Source organism: Bombina bombina, unplaced genomic scaffold, assembly GCF_027579735.1.
Source record: "Bombina bombina isolate aBomBom1 unplaced genomic scaffold, aBomBom1.pri scaffold_483, whole genome shotgun sequence".
Taxonomy (NCBI): domain Eukaryota; kingdom Metazoa; phylum Chordata; class Amphibia; order Anura; family Bombinatoridae; genus Bombina; species Bombina bombina.
In genome coordinates, this window is record NW_026512625.1 from 311,422 (window position 1) to 336,470 (window position 25,049).

A 25,049-nucleotide genomic window follows, 5' to 3' on the forward strand; every position below is an offset into this window, starting at 1 on the left:
TGTTGTAACTACACAAAAAAACAGATCACTTCACCTCATCTCAAACTGGTCTAACTAACCGTATAAAACATCAGATTGCACTAGTGTTTACGTCATTTATCTAGTCACATGCCTACAATGTTCCTTCCAGTATGTAGGGCTCACTTCTCGGGTCTTAAAAGACCGGATTAGGGAACCTCTCCTGTCTCTAGAAGAAGACACACCGAAGACACCTGTTGCAAAGCACTTTCGTTCTCATGGCATCCACATAAAACATTTGTTCCATTTTGTTGGCATGGACCATATTAGAAAGGATATCAGGGGAGGAGATAGAATAGGAAAATTACTCAGACAAGAAGCCTTCTGGATATTTACGTTACAAACCAAACACCCTAAAGGCATAAACAAAAGGCATGATTTAGAGTTATTTATAGATTAGCTTCTATTGATCTCCACCAGTACCACTTTGCCTACCCCTGTGGTTATTTTGTCCTACCCTAATTATTCCCCCGCCATTTTATTGATAATAAAAAAGGGGTCCTGACTATCAGACATTAAGAATAATTCACTAATTGGTACTTCAGATCAGTTTTTCTAACCTTCCCCTAGCCATTCTTGAAATAAGAAGGGGATTAAATTAATAGACATGATTAATAGTTATATTCAATATAAATCAATTCTCTGACGGGTAATAATAATTTTTATACCCCCCCCATGTCTTCATTTTACTTAGGTTCTAGAGTAGTTAAATATACCAGATTGTCTCAGTTACTTTTACTGTATATGTGTTTACTCATTGTTTTTGTACTTCCCATTTTATAGTCACTCTTTTGTTATTATCTGTATATCTAACATGTAATAATATTTTCTCCCTTCGTTTTATTTTCTTGTGCTGCTGGTGTAATTCACTTTTCTTTAGCTGGTAGCTGCCATACTATATCCCAAAAACAAACATTTTTTTCTTCTTAACACACTGCATAGTTATTTTATTTTACTATATTATAACCTCTTATTTTGTTTTTTAGCATATCTTGCTCCAGCTTCCCGTAGTTCTTAATTGTAAACATGCATTCATATATATACATTAGATTATCTTATTGCATGTCATGTTTTTCAACCAATACTTGGCACACAAGCACGTCATAAACCTTGACACCACTTACCAGTTGGATTTTTCATGCCCACTGTGTCCCTTAAACCTTTTATGATTGGTTGTTGTAATGTTTATTAACACACCCTTTGAGCACACCTGATGATCTCTGATGAAACGCATTGAGCATGCGCAAAACGCGTCAGATCAGCACTACCTAACCTTGTACACGTTTCTGTGTTTCACTTTCATAGCCTCAATAATCCCACTTGGTTGACTGTTCCTGTTGGCCCTTGTTTTTTGTTGCATATATATATATATATATATATATATATATATATATATATATATATATAATATTATTTGTGCATCCAATCAGTTCTTACACCCTTATTATTATTTATTATTATTACAATTTAAGTATATTTCAGTAGAAAGTTTACATAATTTATTGTGGCAAAGATATACATAACTGCTAGCATACTGTACAGGGTATGAGGTGTTTGCTAACCTCCTGCAGATATTAGTGCTGGAATGTGTCACATGTTTAGTGTCTATAGAAACAGTATTGAAGGTATGTCCTTAGTATGTGACCAAGGTTAAAGGGACATAAAACCCAAACATTTTCTTTCATGATTCAGATGGAGAATACAATTTTAAACAACTTTCTAATTTATTTCTATTATTTAATTTGTTTCATTCTTTTGGTATTTATTGATGAAGGAGCAGCAATGCACTACTGTCTAACAGAACTACTACTTTCTAACAGAACACATGGATGAGCCAATGACAATCTGTGTATGTACAAACACAATTTTGCTAACACTGGTGCCAGATAGCTAGACCTGTGCACACTCCTGAGCTCACATAATAGGAGTCAAGTAGAAAATTGCTTAAAATTGCATGCTCTATCTGAATCACAAAAGAAAAAAATTGGGTTCAGTGGTCCCTTTAAGATTACTCTTGGTACCCTGTACTAACTAAGCAAAATCGATAATAGGATTAAATTGGGAAGTTATTTCAAATGCTCCTGCTCTAATCCAAATTATTTTTTCATGATAAAGAGCGTGTCGTTTTTTTAACAACTTTCCAATATACTTTTACAGTCTAATTTGTCGTGTTCCCTTTGGCATCCTTTGTTGAAAAGCACACCTAGGCTGATTGGCAGCTGCACAAATATGCCTCATTATTGACTCATTCATCTGCTTTGCTGTTCAACAAAGGATACCAAAAGAATGAAGCAATTTATATAATAGAATTAAATTGGAAAGTTATTTAAAATTGTATGCTCTGTCTTTATCTTAAAAGAAAATGTTTGTTTCATATCGGTTTCATTTTTTACTTTACTGCTCCTTTTTATTGTATGGTTTACAAAATATTAACTTGTGTTTGTGCATTTTTTAATGATGAAGGTCTTGTTCTAATAGGCTATTAAAAGGATAGTAAAGTCAAAATTAAACTATCATAGTTGAGCTAGAAAATAAAATTTTAAACAATGTTCCAAATTACTTCTATTGTCAATTTTTTCCTTTTTAGCTTTACTGCCCCTATAATTTAGAGATGCAATAAGCATTTTATTGTAACAAATTGTTCATTATATTCAGACAGTTCATTCTATTGACAGCATTTTATTTATTTGTTAAAGTGAAGGTCAAATTTGATGAATTAGTGCCCGGTTTGTAATAATCCTATTAAAAACAAGGGTGCTTTAATTCAGCAAATTTGACATTTCAAGTGTTTTCTTCAAAAAATTACCTTTTAATACTGAAAACTGCTCCATCGATTCCCCCGGCCGTTGGAATCCTCAGCTTATGTCAGAAATGACAACTCCGACTTCCTCAAATCACGGCATCATGGCCTGAGGGAACGCTGTGATTGGATGAAGCTGGATTTGTCATTTTGGACGGGCGGAGGAATCAGTGGAGCAGCTCTCTGGATTAAAAGGTAAATTTTTGAAGAAAACGCTTGAAATGTCAATTTTGATGAATTAAAGTGTCCTTGTTTTTAATAGGATTATTGAAAACCGGGCACTAATTTGTCAAAATTGACCTTCACTTTAAGAGTAACTTATTACAAGTAACACACACTATTATAATGAAAATTATATAAAAATGTTCTAATATGTTTTTTATATTTTTTTCTTTTCTCCAATCTCCAATCATGAATGTTGATGAAAAAACAGCACGGTAAGAAAAACCTCTTCTTGTGTAACCATTCCTGAAAATAATTTTTTTTTTTTTTTTTTTTTTAAAGGTACATGAAACCCACAAATTGAATTCATAATTTAGATGGAGCATTCACTTTTAAACCACTTTCTAATATACAGGTGGCCCTCGTTTTACAACGGTTCAATTTGCACCGTTTCAGAATAACAACCTTTTTTTTCAGTCATGTGACTGCTATTAAATAGCATTGAGAAGCAGTGCATTGATTAAAATATCCAGTAGGTGGAGCTGTCCGCTTGTGTTGCAGCAAAGATATGGAAGTCAAGCAAGCTAAAATGAATCAGTATAACTAGACCTGAGCTATCGAGCAGCTTTCATAGGAACAAGATCTTCCTGTCTATAAATAAGTCCAGATTGGAATGCATAGAAAGCATTGTTTGCAGAATGTTACTTATGACAATTTTGAGAGGGGCCTAAAACCTAATTCCCTCACTTCCCATTGACTTACATTATAAACTGGGTTTCAATTTACAACCATTCCTTCTGGAACCTGAGGGCTACCTGTACTTCTATTATCACGTTTTCTTTATTTTTGTATCTCTTGTTGAAATGCACAGATGGAAGCTCAGAAGCGTGTACGTGTCTGGAGCACTAAATGGCAGCAGATTTGCAAGAGCACTAGATGGCAGCACTATTTCCTACCATATAGTGCTCCAGATGCCTACCTAGGTATCTCCTCAACAGAGAATTCCATGGGAACGAAGCAAATTTGATGATAATAAAAGTAAATTGGGACCTTTTTTTTTTTCTTTAAAAATCACAAAAAAACATTTGAGTTTCATATCTTTTAATCCTGCATATATTTCATATTGTGTTTCATTTATTTTCAAGTTTTTCTGTGTACAATGACTTATAGCTTATCTATCTATTTTTTTTTTATTTTATTTTTTTTAACAACTTTCTAATGATCTTGTGTTGGTGAATTGGTTGTACATTTTGTGTTCTTAGCAATACTTTCCATATCTCTACAGCACTTCTGGGGACCAGTGGCTAACTGGGGTCTGCCAATTGCTGCTATCAATGACATGAAGAAATCTCCTGAAATAATCAGTGGGCGAATGACCTTTGGTAAGTGAATTTCTCTCTGTTTAATAAATATAAAAAAAATACCTAAAAATGTCTTCAGTAACCACATCTCATTTTAGAGGAATATTTAAAAATTCAATCCTGTGACTTACAAGGGAACTGAGCTCACTTTTTGCTTTACTGTGATCTTGTAGGATTTCACCATAATCTTTTGAGATTTCAGAGTTAAAGTGCCATAAAACAAGCTGAGATCTGTGCATATCCTAAAATGGCTAAGTAAAAAATAGTTTGCATAAAAAAATAGTTTAAAAATTGTTGGCAAGTATTTTAAAATAGTTTTCAAAGATACTTAAATAGCCATGCTGCTCAAGCACTTTTAAAAGGAATTGTGTGCGGGGAGTTAGAGATGTACATTTCAGAAACGTGAAAGAAAGGGTTAAAGGGCCACTGTAAGTAAATATTTTCTATGCCTGTTACTAACTAACTACCCCAAATACGCTTTTTATCAATAGCATTTCATTAACATATCTCTACCGTATATCAGAAATCTTGTCTGCAAATTTAATTGTTTTCCAAACCCACTCTGTGGGTATCCTTTGCTCTGTACCAATCCGTTTACAATACCTAGGTTTCAAAATGGCGCTTTAAACACAAAGTTATTGGTTTAAGTATTTTGAACACTCAGTGCTGAAAATAGTGGGCAGGATAACGTGACATCATCAGCGAATAAAAGATATAACTTTTAGAACGTTATGAAACTTCGTTTTGGAAAAAATATAGGTCAGTAGGTTTTAATTAATGTTTATTAACTTTAATATGTTAGTTGTTTAGCTTAAAAATTATAACAGAAAGTAATCTTTTAATGGTGAGACACTGCAGTATAAATTTGCAGGTAAAGTAATTAAAGTACACACTATATTTTGTCTCTATCACAACTTGTTTTATGTCCTTTTAACTTCCTTAAACTCAAAGGGACACTGAACCCAAAAAAAAAATTATTTCGTGATTCAAATAGAGCATGCAATTTTAATCATATTTCTAATTTACTGCTATTATCAATTTGTCTTCGTTCTCTTGCTATCTTTATTTGAAAAAGAAGGCATCTAAGCAAAGGAGCCAGCCAATTTTTGGTTTAGAACACTGGATAGCACTTGTTTATTAGTGGATTCATTTATCCACCAATCAGCACAAACAACCTAGGTTGTTCACCAAAAATGGGCCAGCATCTAAACTTACCTTCTTGCTTTTCAAATTAAACATACCAAGAGAATGAAGAAAATTTGATAATAGGAGTAAATTAGCAAGTTGCTTAAAATTGCAGGTTCTATCTGAATCACAAAAGAAAAAATTTGGGTTCAGTGTCCCTTAAGGAGGGAAAGAGTGACTGTGCCTGCACATTCCAGGTTTTTAATTCTGGATTGTAACAGTGAGGTCAGGATCCAAAACTAAAAGGACATAAGACACACATTTTAATGTTTTAATTATGGATAGTAAAAATAAACTTTGCTATTTACTTTTTATTTTAGATATCTGTCTCAAATTAGCCTTAACAGAGTATATAAGATGTCTTAATTTAAAGGACCTTTCTCCAACATAGGTGTGTCCGGTCCACGGCGTCATCCTTACTTGTGGGATATTCTCTTCCCCAACAGGAAATGGCAAAGAGCCCAGCAAAGCTGGTCACATGATCCCTCCTAGGCTCCGCCTACCCCAGTCATTCTCTTTGCCGTTGTACAGGCAACATCTCCACGGAGATGGCTTAGAGTTTTTTAGTGTTTAACTGTAGTTTTTTCATTATTCAATCAAGAGTTTGTTATTTTCAAATAGTGCTGGTACGTACTATTTACTCAGAAACAGAAAAGAGATGAAGAATTCTGTTTGTATGAGGAAAATGATTTTAGCAACCGTAACTAAAATCCATGGCTGTTCCACACAGGACTGTTGAGAGCAATTAACTTCAGTTGGGGGAACAGTTTGCAGTCTCTTGCTGCTTGAGGTATGACACATTCTAACAAGACGATGTAATGCTGGAAGCTGTCATTTTCCCTATGGGATCCGGTAAGCCATGTTTATTACGATTGTAAATAAGGGCTTCACAAGGGCTTATTTAAACTGTAGACTTTTTTTGGGCTAAATCGATTGACTTATTTAGCCTTGAGGAATCATTTATTCTGGGTATTTTGATTTAATAATATCGGCAGGCACTGTTTTAGACACCTTATTCTTTAGGGGCTTTCCCAAAGCATAGGCAGAGTCTCATTTTCGCGCCGGTGTTGCGCACTTGTTTTTGAGAGGCATGGCATGCAGTCGCATGTGAGAGGAGCTCTGATACTTATAAAAGACTTCTGAAGGCGTCATTTGGTATCGTATTCCCCTTTGGGTTTGGTTGGGTCTCAGCAAAGCAGATACCAGGGACTGTAAAGGGGTTTAAAGCTTAAAACGGCTCCGGTTCCGTTATTTTAAGGGTTAAAGCTTCCAAAATTGGTGTGCAATATTTTCAAGGCTTTAAGACGCTGTGGTGAAAATTTGGTGAATTTTGAACAATTCCTTCATGTTTTTTCGCAATTGCAGTAATAAAGTGTGTTCAGTTTAAAATTTAAAGTGACAGTAACGGTTTTATTTAAAACGTTTTTTGTACTTCTGATCAAGTTTATGCCTGTTTAACATGTCTGAACTACCAGATAGACTGTGTTCTGAATGTGGGGAAGCCAGAATTCCTATTCATTTAAATAAATGTGATTTATGTGATAATGTCAATGATGCCCAAGATGATTCCTCAAGTGAGGGGAGTAAGCATGGTACTGCATCATTCCCTCCTTCGTCTACACGAGTCTTGCCCACTCAGGAGGCCCCTAGTACATCTAGCGCGCCAATACTCCTTACTATGCAACAATTAACGGCTGTAATGGATAATTCTGTCAAAAACATTTTAGCCAAAATGAACCCTTGTCAGCGTAAGCGTGGCTGCTCTGTTTTAGTTACTGAAGAGCATGACGACGCTGATATTAATATCTCTGAAGGGCCCCTAACCCAATCTGAGGGGGCCAGGGAGGTTTTGTCTGAGGGAGAAATTACTGATTTAGGGAACATTTCTCAGCAGGCTGAATCTGATGTGATTACATTTAAATTTAAATTGGAACATCTCCGCATTTTGCTTAAGGAGGTATTATCCACTCTGGATGATTGTGAAAATTTAGTCATCCCAGAGAAACTATGTAAAATGGACAAGTTCCTAGAGGTGCCGGGGCTCCCAGAAGCTTTTCCTATACCCAAGCGGGTGGCGGACATTGTTAATAAAGAATGGGAAAGGCCCGGTATTCCTTTCGGCCCTCCCCCCATATTTAAAAAATTGTTTCCTATGGTCGACCCCAGAAAGGACTTATGGCAGTCAGTCCCCAAGGTCGAGGGAGCGGTTTCTACTTTAAACAAACGCACCACTATTCCCATAGAGGATAGTTGTGCTTTCAAAGATCCTATGGATAAAAAATTAGAAGGTTTGCTTAAAAAGATGTTTGTTCAGCAGGGTTACCTTCTACAACCCATTTCATGCATTGTCCCTGTCACTACAGCCGCATATTTCTGGTTTGATGAACTGCTTAAGGTGCTCGATAGTGACTCTCCTCCTTATGAGGAGATTATGGACAGAATCAATGCTCTCAAATTGGCTAATTCTTTCACTCTAGACGCCTCTTTGCAATTGGCTAAGTTAGCGGCTAAGAACTCTGGGTTTGCTATTGTGGCGCGCAGAGCGCTTTGGTTGAAATCTTGGTCGGCTGATGCGTCTTCCAAGAACAAGCTACTAAACATTCCTTTCAAGGGGAAAACGCTGTTTGGTCCTGACTTGAAAGAGATTATCTCTGATATCACTGGGGGTAAGGGCCACGCCCTTCCTCAGGATCGGCCCTTCAAGGCAAAAAATAGACCTAATTTTCGTCCCTTTCGTAAAAACGGACCAGCCCAAGGTGCTACGTCCTCTAAGCAAGAGGGTAATACTTCTCAGGCCAAGCCAGCTTGGAGACCAATGCAAGGCTGGAACAAGGGAAAGCAGGCCAAGAAACCTGCCACTGCTACCAAGACAGCATGAAATATTGGCCCCCGATCCGGGACCGGATCTGGTGGGGGGCAGACTCTCTCTCTTCGCTCAGGCTTGGGCAAGAGATGTTCTGGATCCTTGGGCGCTAGAAATAGTCTCCCAGGGTTATCTTCTGGAATTCAAGGGACTTCCCCCAAGGGGGAGGTTCCACAAGTCGCAGTTGTCTTCAGACCACATAAAAAGACAGGCGTTCTTACATTGTGTGGAAGACCTGTTAAAAATGGGAGTGATTCATCCTGTCCCATTAAGAGAACAAGGGATGGGGTTCTACTCCAATCTGTTCATAGTTCCCAAAAAAGAGGGAACGTTCAGACCAATCCTAGATCTCAAGATCTTAAACAAATTTCTCAAGGTCCCATCGTTCAAGATGGAAACCATTCGAACTATCCTTCCTTCCATCCAGGAAGGTCAATTTATGACCACGGTGGATTTAAAGGATGCGTATCTACATATTCCTATCCACAAGGAACATCATCGGTTCCTAAGGTTTGCATTCCTGGACAAACATTACCAGTTCGTGGCGCTTCCTTTCGGATTAGCCACTGCTCCAAGGATTTTCACAAAGGTACTAGGGTCCCTTCTAGCGGTGCTAAGACCAAGGGGCATTGCAGTAGTACCTTACCTGGACGACATTCTGATTCAAGCGTCGTCCCTTCCTCAAGCAAAGGCTCACACGGACATTGTCCTGGCCTTTCTCAGATCTCACGGCTGGAAAGTGAACGTGGAAAAGAGTTCTCTATCCCCGTCAACAAGGGTTCCCTTCTTGGGAACAATTATAGACTCCTTAGAAATGAGGATCTTTCTAACAGAGGCCAGAAAAACAAAGCTTCTGGACTCTTGTCGGATACTTCATTCCGTTCCTCTTCCTTCCATAGCTCAGTGCATGGAAGTGATCGGGTTGATGGTGGCGGCGATGGACATAGTTCCTTTTGCGCGCATTCATCTAAGACCATTACAACTGTGCATGCTCAGTCAGTGGAATGGGGACTATACAGACTTGTCTCCGAAGATACAAGTAAATCAGAGGACCAGAGACTCACTCCGTTGGTGGCTGTCCCTGGACAATCTGTCTCAAGGGATGATGTTCCACAGACCAGAGTGGGTCATTGTCACGACCGACGCCAGTCTGATAGGCTGGGGCGCGGTCTGGGGATCCCTGAAAGCTCAGGGTCTTTGGTCTCGGGAAGAATCTCTTCTACCGATAAATATTCTGGAACTGAGAGCGATATTCAATGCGCTCCAGGCCTGGCCCCAGCTTGCGAGGACCAGGTTCATACGGTTTCAATCAGACAACATGACGACTGTTGCGTACATCAACCATCAGGGGGGAACAAGGAGTTCCCTAGCGATGGAAGAAGTAACCAAAATTATTCTTTGGGCGGAGTCTCACTCCTGCCACCTGTCTGCTATCCACATCCCAGGAGTGGAAAATTGGGAAGCGGATTTTCTGAGTCGTCAGACATTGCATCCGGGGGAGTGGGAACTCCATCCGGAAATCTTTGCCCAAGTCACTCACCTGTGGGGCATTCCAGACATGGATCTGATGGCCTCTCGTCAGAACTTCAAAGTTCCTTGCTACGGGGCCAGATCCAGGGATCCCAAGGCGGCTCTAGTGGATGCACTAGTAGCACCTTGGACCTTCAAACTAGCTTATGTGTTCCCGCCATTTCCTCTCATCCCCAGGCTGATAGCCAGGATCAAGCAGGAGAGGGCGTCGGTGATCTTGATAGCTCCTGCGTGGCCACGCAGGACTTGGTATGCAGATCTGGTGAATATGTCATCGGCTCCACCTTGGAAGCTACCTTTGAGACGAGACCTTCTTGTTCAGGGTCCGTTCGAACATCCGAATCTTGTTTCACTCCAGCTGACTGCTTGGAGATTGAACGCTTGATTTTATCGAAGCGAGGATTCTCAGATTCTGTTATCGATACTCTTGTTCAGGCCAGAAAGCCTGTGACTAGAAAGATTTACCACAAAATTTGGAAAAAATATATCTGTTGGTGTGAATCTAAAGGATTCCCTTGGGACAAGGTTAAGATTCCTAGGATTCTATCCTTCCTTCAAGAAGGATTGGAAAAAGGATTATCTGCAAGTTCCCTGAAGGGACAGATTTCTGCCTTGTCGGTATTACTTCACAAAAAGCTGGCAGCTGTGCCAGATGTTCAAGCCTTTGTTCAGGCTCTGGTTAGAATCAAGCCTGTTTACAAACCTTTGACTCCTCCTTGGAGTCTCAATTTAGTTCTTTCAGTTCTTCAGGGGGTTCCGTTTGAACCCTTACATTCCGTTGATATTAAGTTATTATCTTGGAAAGTTTTGTTTTTAGTTGCGATTTCTTCTGCTAGAAGAGTCTCAGAATTATCTGCTCTGCAGTGTTCTCCTCCTTATCTGGTGTTCCATGCAGATAAGGTGGTTTTACGTACTAAACCTGGTTTTCTTCCAAAAGTTGTTTCTAACAAAAACATTAACCAGGAGATTATCGTACCTTCTCTGTGTCCAAAACCAGTTTCAAAGAAGGAACGTTTGTTGCACAATTTGGATGTTGTTCGCGCTCTAAAATTCTATTTAGATGCTACAAAGGATTTTAGACAAACATCTTCCTTGTTTGTTGTTTATTCAGGTAAAAGGAGAGGTCAAAAAGCAACTTCTACCTCTCTCTCTTTTTGGATTAAAAGCATCATCAGATTGGCTTACGAGACTGCCGGACGGCAGCCTCCTGAAAGGATCACAGCTCCTTCCACTAGGGCTGTGGCTTCCACATGGGCCTTCAAGAACGAGGCTTCTGTTGATCAGATATGTAGGGCAGCGACTTGGTCTTCACTGCACTCTTTTACCAAATTTTACAAGTTTGATACTTTTGCTTCTTCTGAGGCTATTTTTGGGAGAAAGGTTTTGCAAGCCGTGGTGCCTTCCATTTAGGTGACCTGATTTGCTCCCTCCCTTCATCCGTGTCCTAAAGCTTTGGTATTGGTTCCCACAAGTAAGGATGACGCCGTGGACCGGACACACCTATGTTGGAGAAAACAGAATTTATGTTTACCTGATAAATTACTTTCTCCAACGGTGTGTCCGGTCCACGGCCCGCCCTGGTTTTTTTAATCAGGTCTGATAATTTATTTTCTTTAACTACAGCCACCACGGTAACATATGGTTTCTCCTATGCAAATATTCCTCCTTAACGTCGGTCGAATGACTGGGGTAGGCGGAGCCTAGGAGGGATCATGTGACCAGCTTTGCTGGGCTCTTTGCCATTTCCTGTTGGGGAAGAGAATATCCCACAAGTAAGGATGACGCCGTGGACCGGACACACCGTTGGAGAAAGTAATTTATCAGGTAAACATAAATTCTGTTTTTAATACAGTAGAGTTACATAGTCAACAAATACATCATAAAAAGACAATTCAAAAGTCTGAATTTCAAATGAGTAGTTTTTTGCGGTTTTTTTTGGACAAGTTTCAAAGTTAGTTCAATTTTCCTTCCCCCTGCATCATGTGACAGCCATTAGCCAATCGCAAAATGCCTTTTCATATATACTGTGAATTCTTGCACATGTTCAGTAGGAGCTGGGGCCTCAAAGTAGTTCCTGCTATACCACACCTGAGGTTATTTCATGACACAAACAAGAGTAATTTGATACTGTAGATACAAGATGAAATAGTCCCATTGTAGTATCTATGCTTTGTGTATATATTTTGATTTTTGTACTGTTTGGCTATTACTATTTATAATTTTATATATTTTTTTTTTTTTTTTAAATTATCCACCTTGAAAGTGGATCAATCAGAACAGGAAAAACACTTACATTTTTATATTTATTTATTGGCTTTTAGATGAGGACATTTTTTAGATTTATTTTTATTTTTTTAAAACACGTATTTGTTGTGCATTTAGTGTGTTCCACTTCATTTTTGAGGACTTATATTCCTTTAAAATATGATGTTCAAATGTAAACATTTTTAAACATGTTCATGTATTGAATGTTCTTAAACCCTTTGAGTGCTAAGCACTTTCCCACCTGGGTGCTAAGCTGTTTTAAGGTGGGTTTTTTTTTTTTTTTTTTTTTTCCCCAGAGCCCCAATACTTACACTGTTGGAAAGGTTAGGCGATTACCTTTCCAACGATGGGTCTTTGGGGTCTTTAGCTGCTTAGATGCCTCAGATACAGGCTTCTAAGTAGCATGCCCCCTGCTCCTATACTTAACATTGTTCATTTTAAATAAAATTGCGCGCATAACATGAAGCCCCAGCGATGCTTGTCACTATGCAGGCACGATCGCCGGAGTGGGTGGGAGCCCCCAGATCTCCCTCAAGGTGGCAGAGTGCTAGCGATGGCTCTGAGCCGTCTTTAGCACCAGAGTGGGAAACTCTGCGACTGCTCAGAGCCGTCGTTGGTACTCAAGGGGTTAAGGGTAAAAAGTTAGGAAGTAAAATCCATTAAAATATAAAAAGGTATACAGACCATTCTAGCAAAAAATGACATGCTCTAATATTTTTTAATTTTAAAGCTATTGACCATAGACACTGGATTCGCAACAGCACCGCTGGTCCCAAGCGAAAAATGCAGCGGATTAATTTAGCATTGCTAGTTCTGCGACTAGCGATGCTATTTGGATCGATTGGCTTTTTCCTCTCAGGACCAGCAGTGCTCTGCTACTCCCAAGCAGTATTTCCACTGTGTGTTTTAACCCCTTTGCAGGTCTAGGTTTGATAGTCTAATGAATCAAAGCATGTTGTTTTTTTGACATGCCGTTTAAAAAACTTTCCAATTTAATTCCATTATTAAATTGTGCAGTCTTTTTTATATGCACACTTTCTGAGGCACTAGCTCCTACTAAGCATGAGTTAAGTGTATACATATGTGTCTGATTGGCTGATGGTTGTCACATGATACAAGGGGCCAGCAAATTTAAATTTAAGTTGCAAACTTTCTCTGGAAAAAAATGTGCTTATTTAAAATTCAGAGTAAATGCTATTGCATTGTCTTTTTATTATACAATTTTTAATGATGCTGTTCTACTGTATTTACTAGTCATTTAAACATATTACCTTTTTCTGTGTATAAAATATATTATGTGTTTATATGCATGATAGAAATGTTTTGAATCTAATGCCACCTTTTTTAACCCCTTCACAATGTTAGGACAGCATTGTATGTCCTGCAGGTTTCCCCTTTGACGAAAGGCAGGCCACCATGATCCAATCCCATCCTTGAAATCATGCAATTGCATTGACGATCTTGTGATTTCATTTATGGTCATGGTTTATTGATTTTTGCACGAAGGGGTTAATAAGTAATAGTTTATTGTGTTGGTGTTTTGTTATTAATATCTTTAAAAAACAAAAGATGAACTAGTCCTCTCAACACTGAAACCTATAATCCTGCGTTATCTTCCAGCAGTCGACCAATTGACTTACCAGAGACTATAGTGACTTTAAATAATTTAATATTAAAAATTAAACTTTCCTTCCATAAGACAGGGAGAGTTCACAACTTCATTACTTATTGTTGGGAAATACAAAACCTGGCCACCAGAAGAAGGGAAAGACACCCCAGCCAAAGGCTCAAATATCCCTCCCACTTCCCCTATCCCCCAGTCATTCTTTCCCTTTCGTCACTATTGGAGGTGGCAGAGAAGTGTCAGAAGATTTGGATAGTCCTGTAATGGGTATGTTCCTTTCAAGAAAGGACTGGAGTTTTTAGTAATCATGTCAACCTCTCAGTGAGAGTGTTGATGTACGTTAGAGTCTGAAGATGCAGGGAAATATTTTTTATGCAAACCCATCCAGACTGTCGCTAACAGCTTCTGAGCAATCCGTGTCGAGTTTCACTGCTTGCTGCTACACGCTCAAGTCCATGTCAAAAGCGCTGCTGCAAGACTGTCCCACATCATGGATTATACACTCGATAGGGTTAATATCTCCTTCAGGGAGAATATTTGAACAGTCTGGGGAATTACATCTGCTTAATGTGAGGTGGTGTGTGTTTTTTTTTGTTTTGTTTTTTAAGGCTCATAGGCTGTGTTTTTTGGCTTGGAACAAACAGGTTTCACTTTTGTTTTTGAAGTGTTGCGCAGCTTATAATAGCTTGGCGCCCGTTTGCATTGCAGGGGAAGTCCTGTCTTACGTACTACGTAACAGGGTGCAGTCTCTTTCATTTCCTAAGATCTTGCTGCAGACATCGCTCCTGAGGAGAGCGTTTTCACTGTTGGATGTCTGGGTCTTGGAGGTGGTCAGTGCCCCAGCCATTGGGAGTATTAAGGTGCCTTTTTTTTAAAAAAGTGTTTCTTTTTGATTGTCCTTCTGTGGATATATATAAAGCTATGGAGGACTCTGATACTACAGTAGAAGGTTCCACTCCTTCTGTACTAATTAAGAATTCCTGTTTATATTGTGAGGAGGCTGTGGTTTGCCCGCCTACTCAATTTTTGTTCCATTTGCCTAAACCCTGTTCTAAAGCCTAAGAAGGGAGACAAGGCTGCTAATACTCATAGCGCTATTAGCTCTTCTGAGCCGTCTACTTCTCAGGAATCTCGGTCCTGAGGCATTACTACCCTCTCTACATTATCCGCTCCACATGCAGTTCCCCTCGGCTCAACTAATCCTTCTTCTGGAGGGGACCTTTTTCCAGCGGGGTTTACCGCGCAGTTACAATCGGCGGTGTCTGCGGCCCTGAGTGTCTTACCTGCTCTAACAAGCGCAAGAGAAAGGTTAAACATAGTTCTCCTGACCTAGTCATCTAAATATTTGTCGGATTTAGCTACTATATCCCAGCTATCCGAGGATGAGTTAACCTCTGTAGCTTCAGAGGGTGAACTTTTTGAGTTGGAGACTTTAATTACTAAACCTCCTTTAGCGGAGGAACCCTCCTTTATATTTAAAATTGAGCATTTGCATTTTTTATTAAAGGAGGTTATGTCTACTCTAGAGGTTCCAGACGCTACACTCATTGAGGAGCCTAAGATCCCTAAATTAGACAGAGTTTACGAAGATGGGAAGGTCCCTCTGACTTTTCCTGTGCCAGTTAAGATGGCAAAATTTAATAGTAACGAATGGGAAAGAGTAAGAACCTCCCTGTTTTTTTTTTGTTTTTTTTTTCTTTCTTTCCCCATCATCTACTTTTAAACAATGATTCCTGGTCCCTGACTCTCAATTAGATTTGTGGGGCTCCATCCCGAAGGTGGATGGCGCTATCTCAAAGCTGGCTAAGCATACTACTATCCCTCTGGAGAATAGTTCTTCTTTTAAAGAACCTATGGATAAAAAAAATGGAAACTTATGAGGAAGATGTTTCAACATACAGGGTTTTTATTTCAACCGGCGGCAGCTGTAGCCGCGGTTGCTGGAGCAGCTACCTACTGGTGTGACACTGTCGGAGCTCATTGAGGTGCAGACTCCTCTTGAGGATATTCAGGAGATAATTAAGGCACTGATAATTGCTAACTCCTTCATCTGTGACGCGAATATGCATAAATGTAAAGGCTGCTGGCTTTGTGGTTCTAGCGCGCCGGGCTCTCTGGTTGAAGTCTTGGTCTGCAGATATGACTTCTAAATCCAGACTCCTTTCTCTTTCCTTCAAGGGAAAGATTTTATTCAGTCCAGGGCTGGACTCCATTATCTCTACAGTTACCTGAGGGGAATGTGCCTTCCTACTGCAATATAAGAAGAATAGGCCTAAGGGACGGCAACTGTCTACGTTTGTGTTCCTTTCGTGCTGACAAGTCGCAATGACAGCCGTCCTCTTCCAAGTCAGAGCAGCCCAAGAGTACTTGGAAATACAGAAAACTGGAAATGAATAACTGGCGCTAAATGAATAGCTAGGATTACACTACCTACGGTGGAAATAGATTCAATACCTATATATTGGACGTCAGTGGTGAATAAAAACTCGTATGGCAAAAATCACATATATGTGAATTACCTATAAATAACAAGTGCACTTGCTACTTGGTGTCAAACCTTAAAAAGCAAATAATAAAACTCTGTGGTCTAATCCGTACTATAGTGTGTACTAGAATCTAACAATAGCCTTAACTAGTATTAAAATGCAGGAAAAGGATACAGTGTGTAAAGGATACAGTGTGTAAAAATATATATCAAAATACAATGTGTAAAAAAATATATCAAAATACATCAAAATACAAATGCGGTGTATAGCGGTCTGCTAAGTGAAACAAAAATCTGTTGCAGTATATAGGATCCGGTATATGCAAATAAATCTCTCTTACTATAGTTTAAAAATCATAAATATATTTAATATTAGACATTAAACATTCGTATAAAAAAATGGCTGACTGATATATAAAACTCACACTAGGGACGTCTCCCTTGAGTGTATTAGGCAAGAAACAAGTATTGGCTCCAAATAGAATTAATATATCAACAGATGTCTGATACAACAAAGTTCCTGTATGATGGGAAAGTCACAGTTTTATAACTAGTAAGGTACCTTACTGAACTCGGAGTTACGGGAGCTGACAGCTCGACCATATATTGATTCCTAGTGCTTACTTCGGCATCTGTGTCTTATGGGGTATTTCGCGGCTAAACAACAAACCGCCCGCTTCCGTGATGATTGGTGGTTTGGGCCACACACCCTTTCTTTGATAGGCCGGATGGATCCTCTTACTGAGTATGTGTGACGGTATCTCTGATAGGTGTAACCGTCCGGTCAATGTTACAACGTCCCAAGGTGCCTGTGACCCTTAGATTTGGTGGAAGTGTTCCTTAAAAACTGCACTTCATGTAGTATGAGCAGCAAAATAGGACCACTAATATTGGCGCTGATCAGATCCCTGGTCCTCAAGTGGCAGTTAGCTTTGTTCGTCCACAAGAGGGGGCTGGATCGCAGCTATTAGTGTTGTATAAGTCTCTTAGTGTCCAATAGTAAAAACAAAACACTGGAGTAAATTTCTACGCGTTTCACCCCAGGAGGGCTTTATCAAGATACTCCAGGTATATTACACACACCTTTTAAAGGTGTTCCTTAGATCTCATTGGCCAGTAAATAACCAATCTTATTGGAGCCAATAAACACCACCTCTTTTTTCTTAAAGGTGGAAATTCCTAAATCTGTACACTCACATATGTTAATGTATATAAAAAGAAAAAGAACACTAATATATTTGACTAATTGTCAGCGTTTTTTTAAAAACTTGATAAGAATGAAAAGTTAACCTAATCTATTATTAATAAAGAACATATAAGAGAAAATATAGGAGTAAGGTGTCACCAATACCTTATTAGTTATTCATAAATTAACTTAGTGTTATAATGCCAACTTTAATATCAAATATACTGCTGACTCTGATACTTTCTTAATTGAATATGGATCTTAGTAGTTATAAGTAGAACCTAAATCTAAATCTAGACATTTACATATGCTGTTTTGTATAAATCTGTTTTGTATTTATACAAAACAGCATATGTAAATGTCTAGATTTAGATTTAGGTTCTACTTATAACTACTAAGATCCATATTCAATTAAGAAAGTATCAGAGTCAGCAGTATATTTGATATTAAAGTTGGCATTATAACACTAAGTTAATTTATGAATAACTAATAAGGTATTGGTGACACCTTACTCCTATATTTTCTCTTATATGTTCTTTATTAATAATAGATTAGGTTAACTTTTCATTCTTATCAAGTTTTTAAAAAAACGCTGACAATTAGTCAAATATATTAGTGTTCTTTTTCTTTTTATATACATTAACATATGTGAGTGTACAGATTTAGGAATTTCCACCTTTAAGAAAAAAGAGGTGGTGTTTATTGGCTCCAATAAGATTGGTTATTTACTGGCCAATGAGATCTAAGGAACACCTTTAAAAGGTGTGTGTAATATACCTGGAGTATCTTGATAAAGCCCTCCTGGGGTGAAACGCGTAGAAATTTACTCCAGTGTTTTGTTTTTACTATTGGACACTAAGAGACTTATACAACACTAATAGCTGCGATCCAGCCCCCTCTTGTGGACGAACAAAGCTAACTGCCACTTGAGGACCAGGGATCTGATCAGCGCCAATATTAGTGGTCCTATTTTGCTGCTCATACTACATGAAGTGCAGTTTTTAAGGAACACTTCCACCAAATCTAAGGGTCACAGGCACCTTGGGACGTTGTAACATTGACCGGACGGTTACACCTATCATCAGAGATACCGTCACACATACTCAGTAAGAGGATCCATCCGGCCTATCAAAGAAAGGGTGTGTGGCCCAAACCGCCAATCATCACGGAAGCGGGCGGTTTGTTGTTTAGCCGCGAAATACCCCGTAAGACACAGATGCCGAAGTAAGCACTAGGAATCAATATATGGTCGAGCTGTCAGCTCCCGTAACTCCGAGTTCAGTAAGGTACCTTACTAGTTATAAAACTGTGACTTTCCCATCATACAGGAACTTTGTTGTATCAGACATCTGTTGATATATTAATTCTATTTGGAGCCAATACTTGTTTCTTGCCTAATACACTCAAGGGAGACGTCCCTAGTGTGAGTTTTATATATCAGTCAGCCATTTTTTTATACGAATGTTTAATGTCTAATATTAAATATATTTATGATTTTTAAACTATAGTAAGAGAGATTTATTTGCATATACCGGATCCTATATACTGCAACAGATTTTTGTTTCACTTAGCAGACCGCTATACACCGCATTTGTATTTTGATATATTTTTTTACACATTGTATTTTGATATATATTTTTACACACTGTATCCTTTACACACTGTATCCTTTTCCTGCATTTTAATACTAGTTAAGGCTATTGTTAGATTCTAGCACACACTATAGTACGGATTAGACCACAGAGTTTTATTATTTGCTTTTTAAGGTTTGACACCAAGTAGCAAGTGCACTTGTTATTTATAGGTAATTCACATATATGTGATTTTTGCCATACGAGTTTTTATTCACCACTGACGTCCAATATATAGGTATTGAATCTATTTCCACCGTAGGTAGTGTAATCCTAGCTATTCATTTAGCGCCAGTTATTCATTTCCAGTTTTCTGTATTTAACTTTAATCAAACTACTAAGGAGGAGTAGTTTTCATAACTAGGCTTTTAGGATTACAGTTAGCGCCAACCCTTATTCTTTACCACCAAGAGTACTTGGAAGCCAGCTCACTTTTGGAATAAGTTCAAACAGACTAAGAAGCCAGCCGAGAACAAATCGGCATGAAGGAGTATCCCCCAATCAGGGATCTGATCGAGTAGGGGACCGACTGTCTCTTTTTTTCAGACGCTTGCTTCCAGGATGTACTGGGTCCTGGAGATCCTATCTCAAGGATACAGGATAGGATTCAAGTCTTTCTTTCGACAAGACCAGAAAAGAGGGCTGCCTTCTTAGGTTGCGTACGGGATCTCTCCTCTCTAGGAGTAATTGTCCCAGTACCTACAGCAGAAAGAGGTTTGGGGTTTTATTCAAATCTTTTCGTGGTTCCAAAGAAGGAAGGAAACTTTCATCCAATTCTGGACCTAAAGTGCTTAAACAAGTTTCTGAGCGCTCCCTCTTTCAAGATAGAGACAATATGGTCAATCCTTCCTCTGGTTCAGGAAGGACAGTTTATGACCACCATAGACCTGAAGGATGCATACCTTCATGTTCCTATACATTGGGAACATTTTCAGTTCCTGAGGTTTGCTTCTCTGGACCAGCACTTACAGTTCATAGCTCTTCCATTTGGCCTAGCTACTGCTCCAAGGATATTTACAAAGGTTCTCGGGGCTCTTCTAGCCGTCACCAGAACACGAGGTATTGCAGTAGCACCTTACCTGGACGATATCTTGGTACAGTCGCCATCTTTTCGTCTAGCAGAAGAACATTTGGAGTCCCTTCTCAGTCTTCTTCGATCACATGGAGGGAAGATAAACTTGGAAAAGAGTTCTCTTACTCCAAGTACAAGGGTGAATTTCCTGGGAACTATAATAGACTCCATATCCATGAGAATATTTCTCACAGATCAGAGACGTTGCAAGCTATCTTCTGCATGTCTTGTCCTCCAGGCCTCCTTGAGACCCTCAGTGACTCAGTGTATGGAGGTAATTGAACTCATGTGTCCTGCATGGGCATCATTCCTTTTGCCAGATTCCATCTTAGACCCTTACAACTATGCATGCTGAGCCAATGGAACGGCGACCATTTAGATCTGTCTCAACAGATTGTCCTGGACAGCCTGTCGAGACTCGCTCTCCTGGTGGCTCTGTCTAGATCATCTGTCCCAAGGCACGTGCTTTTTGAGACCTTCCTGGGAGATTGTGACTACGGACGCAAGACTTTCCGGCTTGGAAGCAGTTTGGGTGCCAAGAAGGCACTAGGTCTGTGGATTCAGTACTCTTCCCTTCAGATCAATATTTTGGAACTCCGGGCAATCTTCAATGCCTTGAAGGCTTGGCCCTTTCTGGGTTCGTCCCTGTTTATCAGATTCCAATCAGACAATATAACCTTGGTTGCCTACATCAACCATCAGGGGGGAACGAGAAGTCCCCTTGCGATGAGAGAAGTATTTCAGGTACTAGAGTGGGCGGAGACTCACAGATGTACGCTGTCAGCGATCCACATTCTGGGTGTGGACAACTGGGAAGCCGACTTCCTCAGCAGACAATCCTTTCACCCAGGATGGACTTGGAGAATGGCCTATCTGCTAGTTCCCTGAAGGGACAGATATCGGCCCTGTCGGTGTTACTGCACAAAAGATTGGCTGAGCTTCCGGATGGGCAGTCCTTTGTTAAGGCTCTGGCTAGGATCAGACCCTTTTTTTTTAGATCTGGGGCTCTGCCTTGGAGCCTCAATCTTGTTCTTAGTGTTTTGCAGCAGGCTCCGTTTGAGCCTATACATACTGTTGACATTAAATTGTTATCTTGGAAGGTTCTTTTTTTTGTTGGCTATTGCCTCTGCACGTAGCGTTTCTTAGATTTCTGCTTTGCAATGTGATCCCCCTTATCTGTTTTTTCATGCTGAAAAGGCGGTTTTATGCACTCAACTAGGGTTCCTCCTTAAGGTTGTGTTGAATCGTCACATTAATCAAGAAATTGCTGTTCCTTCCTTGTGTCCTAATCCTCCTCCAGTGAAGGAACGTTGGCATCACAATCTAGATGTGGTTTGTGCCTTGAAGTTCTATCTTCAGGCTACTAAGGAATTCAGACACGCTTCCCCGTATAGATGACAAACAAAGAGGAAGATTAAGGGGCAGAAGGCCACTACGACTTCCTATTTTTCTGGTTGAGGAGTGTCATCCGCTTGGCTTATGAGACAGCGGGACAACAGCCTCCTGAGAGGTTTAACGGCTCATTCCACTAGAGCAGTGGCTTCCTCTTGGGCTTTTAAGAACGAATTATCAATGGATCAGATTTGTAAGGCTGGTCTTCCTTACACTTTTTCTACATTTTACAGCTTTTCAGGAGAAAAGTTTTGCAGACTGTGGTGCCCTTCTTCTTCCTTTTTTTTTTTTTTTTTTTTTTGCGGTTTCCTCCCGTTATTCATTCATTCATTCATTCAGTGTCCTGGAGCTTGGGTATAGTTTTCCCAACAGTAAGGAATGAAGTTGTGGACTCTCCCTGCCTTATGGAAGGAAAACATCATTTATGCTTACCAGATAAATTCCTTTCCTTCCTGGCAGGGAGAGTCCACGACCCTGCCCGTAATTTTTTTTTTCTTTTTTTTTGATGGGCGGCTTGCTTTTTATTTTTTTTTCTTCTGGCACCTTTTTATACCCTGTTTCTCCCACTTTTCCTTGTTCCCTTGACAGAATGACTGGAGTGATCCCTAGCAAGTGAGAGGGATAGTTGAGCCTTTGTTCATGCATATAAAAAAGACAATTTGAGCACAACTTATTCCTAAAGGCTTATTAGGTCATGAGGACAACTTCTAGATTATTTTATCGTCTGGCTATTATGTTTTACATTTTTTTTAAATGTCTTCTTTTTTGGTACAATTGAAAAATGTTTCGGTTCCTTTCAACTTTATACAAAGAGTCTAAAAAACATTGTCTTGTAATTTATTTATTTACTTTGCAAATAGTGTAGCGAAATGTGATCTTTTCCCGAATTCCAAATACAAAAATAAACCTGATTCATTTAATGATTTACACATCTTAGTTTTCTATCAAAAGGGTACAAACTCCATTTATATTATCATTTTGTTTGGGGGTCCTGACCTCTTTACAAAACTATATATTTTTTTTTTTTTGTATAGCTGCTATTGCTAGATACGATCATGTTTTGATATTTGCGTGGGTTTAATTTTTAGAATGTGCAGATTTTAGAATGATCTATTTCACTCTTTACTTGTTGGACCACTGCAGCTTTTGCTGATTTAAAGAGACAAATTATAAGACATTTTGGTGGTCTCATTACAGAATAACATATCAGCCTCATCTAAACCTTTTATTTAACACAAATGAACCTCTTGTTGCTGCAACGGTTTTTCACTAATCAAACATCACCCTTCATTTCCATTATTTAGATGAGCCAATCTGGGCTTGAGTCTGCAGTAAGTCCTGGTAATAAAGTTCTTTGTATGCAGTTCTTGTCAGTTAAACCTAATGGATGGGGGGGGGGGGAGAATATGTAGCAAGGCAAGTCCTGAGATGTCAGCAGGTTGCATTACAAGTTCTGAGAATTACCAAAACTAGTTTTTATATATTGCAAAGTTATCTCATTATGCCTAAACATTTACTGAGCCTTTTAAAGTAAACCATTTTGTATGAGATTATTTAACTGTATTCTATATATATATATATATTTTTATTTTTTTTCTTGCAGCACTTACCTGCTATTCACTCCTTTTTATGAGATTTGCATACAAAGTGCAACCCAGAAATTGGCTCTTGTTTGCATGTCATTTTACCAATGAAGGAGCACAACTTATCCAGGGATCCCGACTGATTAAGTACAAGTAAGTCTTTTATTTGAAAGTTTGTCTCATACATAATACATTTTTTTTTTTTTTTTTAAATAAATGGCAAAAAGTAAAGAAAGCTGTCAATTGGAGGTCATATAAGCTAATTTAATTGTGACTATACTAGAACAATTTAATGGGGGGGTACTCTGTATTAAAGGGACATTAAACCCAAACATTTTTTTTTTATCATTCAGATAGAGAATACAATTTTAAACAACATTCACATTTACTTATATTATCTAATTTGCTCCATTCTTTAGATATCCTTTGTTGAATAAATATAAATAGACATTGGTGAGCCAATCACACGAGGCATCTGTGCAGTGACCAATCAGCAGCTACTAAGCCTATCTATATTTGCTTTTCAGCAAAGAATATCAAGAGAATGAAGCAAATTAGGTAATAGAAGTAAATTAGGATTTTTTTTTAAATTGTATGCTCTTATCGGAATCATGAAAGACATTTTTTGGGTTTAATGTCCCTTTAAGGGGGAAATTAAGATTGCAGGCAGACAAGTTTTCAAGAAGTAAACCTGTCCGTCCACAATAGCTACTTGCAGTGCAGCATTACGTGGCGGAATTTAACTTTGCTCAAGAGGTCTCTTTCCAATGCCACTGCCTGCTCTCACTTAAAGGGACACTAAACCTAATTTTTTTTTCCCCTTTCATGATTCAGATAGAGCATGTCATTTTACTCAACTTTCTAATTTACTCCTATTATCAATTATTTTTCTTCTCTCTTTGTGTCTTTATTTGAAAAGCAGAAATGTAAGATTAGAAGCCGGCCCATTTTTGTTTCAGCTCCTGGGTTGCACTTGTTGATTGGTGTCTAAATGTAGCCACCAATCAGCAAGCACCACTCAGGCTGCTGAACCAAAAATGGGCTGGCTTCTAAGCTTACATTTTTGCTTTTTTTAATAAAGATTCCAATTGCTAATAGAAGTAAATTAGAAAGCTGCTTAAAATTGCATGCGCTATCTGAATCATGAAAGAAAAAAAATTGGATTTGTATCCCTTTAAGTAATTTGCGTGAGAGCAGGGCATGTCAATCACCCCAAACAAGTTTTGTGTCAGGGTAATTAACCTTGCCGCCTCTGTGGTGGCGGATAGGCAAAAGCAGCGGTATCTAGTTTTGAGGCTGTAAATACAAGCCTCAAAAGCTGTGAGTTCAGCTTCATAAATCTTCCCCTAAATATGTCCTGAGTGATGCAGGGTATAGGAACCATGAGTACACCTGAAGGTTACCTTACCGGGTAGCCAGTTTAGCATATGGCTTGATAATATCAATGCTGTTTTAACCCCTTAATGACCACAAAGTACCCTTTACATTGCTGGTCCTTAAGGTTTATTTGGTATTAATAGCACAAGCCCCACTGTTTTAACAGGGCTTAAAAATATAGAAGATTTCTTCTGTTAAGTGTGATCAGTCCACGGGTCATCATTACTTGTGGGATATTATCTGCTCCCCTACAGGAAGTGCAAGAGGATTCACCCAGCAGAGTTGCTATATAGCTCCTCCCCTCTACGTCACCCCCAGTCATTCTCTTGCACCCAGCAACTAGATAGGTCGTGTGAGAGGACTATGGTGATTATACTTAGTTTTATATCTTCAATCAAAAGTTTGTTATTTTATAATAACACCGGAGTGTGTTATTACCTCTCTGGCAGAGTTTGAGGAAGAATCTACCAGAGTTTTGCTATGATTTTAGCCGGAGTAGTTAAGATCATATTGCT

At 38.9% G+C, this 25,049-nt stretch overlaps 1 protein-coding gene across 1 annotated transcript in view; it reads left to right on the plus strand.

Annotated features, from left to right (window-relative positions):
- MPC1 (mitochondrial pyruvate carrier 1) overlaps positions 1–25,049 on the plus strand; it is a 67,018-nt gene that overhangs the window by 27,751 nt on the left and 14,218 nt on the right. Inside the window, exons 3-4 of the mRNA XM_053697064.1 lie at positions 4,266–4,362; positions 23,178–23,310. Coding sequence (XP_053553039.1) covers positions 4,266–4,362; positions 23,178–23,310 — 230 coding nt within the window. The remainder of the gene's footprint in view (positions 1–4,265; positions 4,363–23,177; positions 23,311–25,049) is intronic.